The sequence below is a fragment of the Gadus chalcogrammus genome, chromosome 5, assembly GCF_026213295.1.
Source record: "Gadus chalcogrammus isolate NIFS_2021 chromosome 5, NIFS_Gcha_1.0, whole genome shotgun sequence".
Taxonomy (NCBI): Eukaryota; Metazoa; Chordata; class Actinopteri; order Gadiformes; family Gadidae; genus Gadus; species Gadus chalcogrammus.
In genome coordinates, this window is record NC_079416.1 from 10,060,241 (window position 1) to 10,064,231 (window position 3,991).

Here is a 3,991-nt window from a genome sequence, read left to right on the forward strand (position 1 = left end):
TGTAGAATTGTAGAAAGCTATTAACACTTGTTGTTAATGTTTCCTATTCTTAGGCGAAATATAATTTTAATATTGTAATTGGGATCATTTGAAAATAACATTAAGTGAATGTCAATCTTTTCTTTCGAAATCAGTAAAATGGACCATTTGAAACAACGGTGAGACTTCATAGGCTATTAAAACATTAGGCCACTTTTTTAAAAAATATATGTAAATATTCTATTTATTAATTAAATAACCACAACATTTAAAATAAATTGATCGGTAATTAAGTTGAACTAGTCCATTTCTGTTGCTTTCCACAACTTTCAGAAAGTGATTTGAAGAAAGTTAGGAGTCAAAATGTCCTTTGAAAATATTTTATTTTAATAGACAACAACGATATACACATACAATCAAAGCGCTATAAAAGCCAACATTTATGAAAATAACGCGTCCTTAAAAAAGATTGCATCTAAGATAAGAGCTTTACGTTTTACAAGAGCTGTGGAGATTGAAGATTAAAATCGACCCACGACAATTATCACAACTCATAAATTGGACAACACATTTGGCTACGACATGTAAACTGCCAGAACGATTCACAAAATAATCACACGACACAACAATAAGTTACATAAAATAATTAGAATAAATAAATAAATAAAATTAGGATGAAAAATATTGCAACAATCTTCAATAATAAAATATGTGCCAGCATTCAAAATAAAACAAAATAACAAAATCGATGTTGACTTTTTAAGGCAGTTATACAGCGGAATTTGGATGTGGATGTGAACTATTCAGACTAGGCTTGTTTGTATTCTAAAGGCATTTGTGGTTCTACTAGAAGGGAATGCTTCGGTTTCTTTTTCTTAAGACAAAATTGATAGGTTTTGTCGTTCACACACCAGCGTAAAGCTACGATCACGGTCGGTGACTTCAAAGGCTTGGATGAAAAGAAGGATGGCGGGACTTTTAAAACGTTTCTTAGGTCTATAAGCTATAGTTAGCACGTGTGCCGTCTAGAAAAATACCCTTTTAACAGTCAAACTAACCCTTTGTATTCTTTTGATAAACTAATTTGAGGAAAAAAATCTCAAAATAGACCTATATGTTACTCAAGATATAGAGAAGCGTTCAACAATCACTGATTGGCATGAAAAAGACACCTCATGAAACACCATTTAAACATCAAGTTGCCCTGCCTCCTCGCGGGCCTACAGTAGTACTATGGCAATGTTCTCACAAAAAAACAATTCTTTCATCCAAAGACACATTTCTTTTTTCCCCGTCAAAGGCACGAAGGTTGTCTTCTCATTTAGCAGGCGGGTCGCACGGGCATTTGGAGCAGGATGACCTGCCTGTTCTCAGACGGGTGGCACTTATTTATGTGCCTGGTGAGTCCCGGCGAGCTGTAGAACGTGGCGGGGCAATACTTGCAGGGGTAAACCTGGGAGGAGTGCATGAGACGCAAGTGTCTCTCCTGGCTAGCCCTGTTGGTGAAATTCTCCCCGCACACGGGGCACAGTAGGCAGTCCACGGGGCTCAAATTAAGGGGACTTTGGTTCGCGCTTTCCTCTGAGGATGATGATGAGGAGGAGGAAGAGGAGGAGGAAGAGGATGCTGAGGAGGATGATTCGGGCGCCTGGTCTGCCACCAGCACGCGGTCGTTGTTTTGAAATCCCTGCTGCTGCTGCTGCTGCTGCTGCTGCTGCTGCTGCTGCTGCTGCTGCTGCTGCTGCTGCTGCTGCTGCTGCTGCTGCTGCTGCTGCTGCTGCTGCTGCTGCTGCTGCTGCTGCTGCTGCTGCTGTAACTGCTGCTGCTGCTGCTGCTCCTCGTACACTTTCTTCTGCATGGCCTGGTGGGCCAAGGTGTGTTTTCTTAGGTATGCTTGACGTTTGAACCTCTTGCCGCAGACGTTGCAGTCGAATAAACCATCTTCAGATCCCGATTCGGACAGGCCTGGGCTCGGGGTGTCCCTGTCACTCAGTAGTTCGGCGTGTCGCATGTCTTTGGCTTCCTCTTGGTGGACGGGCTTCACGCTGCAGGGCATTTTGGCGATTTCAGACTTGACGCTGTGCGGAGGCGGCAGCCCGGCTGCGCTGGCCCGGGGTTTGTGCCAGCGACGGTGCGAAGCGAGGTTCGCCGGGCAGCTGAACATCTTGTCGCACTCGGGACACCTGTACTCGACCCTCACGATGCGGGAGCACTTGTGCTGGGCTAAGGAGAAGGGGTCCGCATACGCCTCCTTACACAACTGACAGACGAACTCCCCTAAAGGCTTATTCCCTCCCGCTGATTGAGAGCGCGGTTTCGTCTCCAGCGGCCCCTCTTTGATTTTGAGACCGAGCACCGGCGAAGTTGTCATTTCGTCTTCAAAGTTGAGCTTGCGGATGGCTTTGGGTTTCTTGGAGGACGGTTTCGCTTTGCGTTCTGCGTGGTCACTCGCGGGTCTCTTGGTGGCTGCCCGGGCGGTGGGGACTGAGGGGACTGCCGGGATTGTGCTGCTGGTGGTGGTGCTGATGCTGCTGCCGGTGCTGCTGCTGGTGGTGCCGCTGCGGTTGCTGTTGCTGGTGCCGATCTTCAGATCCACGGGGGCGAAAAGGACGTGGTCTATGTTGGAGAGGGAGGCGGGCGTGGGGAATGACTCGGCAGAAATAGGCGAGCCAAGGTTGAAACTTCTCTCGAAATATCCCCGCTCGTGTTCCTTGCTCACGGGGCGGGTGGGGCTGTAGAGCGCCTGGTACACCGCCTCGGGGTTGCCGAATTGCCCCGGCTTCTCCAGCCTGGGGACCGGCGCGTCCGCGGCGAGGTCCGGCGACGGTGCCGCGCGGTAAGGGAGGGACGCCACGACGGACACGGGCAGGAAAGAGTCCGCCCCGTGGATGCTGGGAAAGGCGGCCGGGTGGGGGTGGTCCTGTAGGTCATCTTCTTCCGAACGAGTCCTATACGAAACATGTGCGGATTTTCTGTTTCTTTTCACTAGAAATCCTTTGGGCATCTTTGCGAATGATGATTGCAAGGCACTTTGGAGCGGTGGAAGAGGTCTCGAGTATCCAGGTTTGTTGAAATGATGGCACCAACAGGAAGCAGTATCGGACTTTATCTTTCAATTCTATCGATCCTTCTGTTGCTGAAATGTTTTCGTCTCCAAGGCATAGCTCCACTCTTTTTATGCCGGGGTGATGCTATTGTTCTCGCCCCCTGTTGCCGCATCCCCGACCAATCACACGCCACCGAGATCCCAGCGGATTCGATTGTGGGAGGGCTTGAATTCTGGGATGGTGGATTTCGTTGGATGATGTGCAGATAGCTTAGCAGATGTACTTGCGGTTTATTACATTAAGGTGCGCGCGCAGCCCCGCCCCGGCCGAGGCACACGCCGGGCCCTCCTCCTTTTACGGTCTGATGGCTCCCTATACAAATGCACACGTGCCACGGCTTTGTGGCTCTCCTCTGGGGGCCACAGAGCTGCCAAAAGGAAATGTCCATCAACGCTACAATCATCACAATTTAGAAGGTTTACGAAAGGTTTCATAATACATACCCAAAGCATTAACGTTTGCGTAATTTCTTAACAATAAGTATATCAAACGATAGTAGCCTACATCAAAGTGACAATGCAGAAATGCCTGTTGGGTGTTAAAAACCAGGCTACCCAGAGTGAAAAACCTATTATTTCTTTCAGATTTGATTGTAGGCCTAAACCTTTTCTCTGTGTTATTTAACGCCTGGTGTTTTTCATTATGCGCAACGTGGCTATGGGTTGACCCAACGCTAAAGCTCAATTTTTACTTCCATTCTATTAAATCATATGTTATATAAAAAAAAGAAGCCTATTCTCAGAGACTGAATCTTTATTTGGGGGGGGGGGGGGGCACGTGTCTGCCTTGGTAGTTTAACTCGACATATAAATCACGACCAGATCTCGCTGCATACATAAGTAATAAGAAGAACCCTCTTGTCTTTTGTGCACAATGGCCACGTCTGCCCACGCTGGATATCCCTT

General features: G+C 47.6%; 1 protein-coding gene across 1 annotated transcript; it reads right to left on the reverse strand.

Annotated features, from left to right (window-relative positions):
- Window positions 1-350: 350 nt before the first annotated feature.
- Window positions 351-3,138, reverse strand: insm1b (insulinoma-associated 1b). The gene is made up of 2 exons (XM_056590671.1): window positions 1,713-3,138; window positions 351-1,541 (listed from the first exon to the last, which is right to left on the reverse strand). Exons 1-2 carry the CDS (start codon window positions 2,981-2,983, stop codon window positions 1,301-1,303), a joined length of 1,512 nt encoding a protein of 503 aa, XP_056446646.1. The 5' UTR covers window positions 2,984-3,138; the 3' UTR covers window positions 351-1,300.
- Window positions 3,139-3,991: the final 853 nt, after the last annotated feature.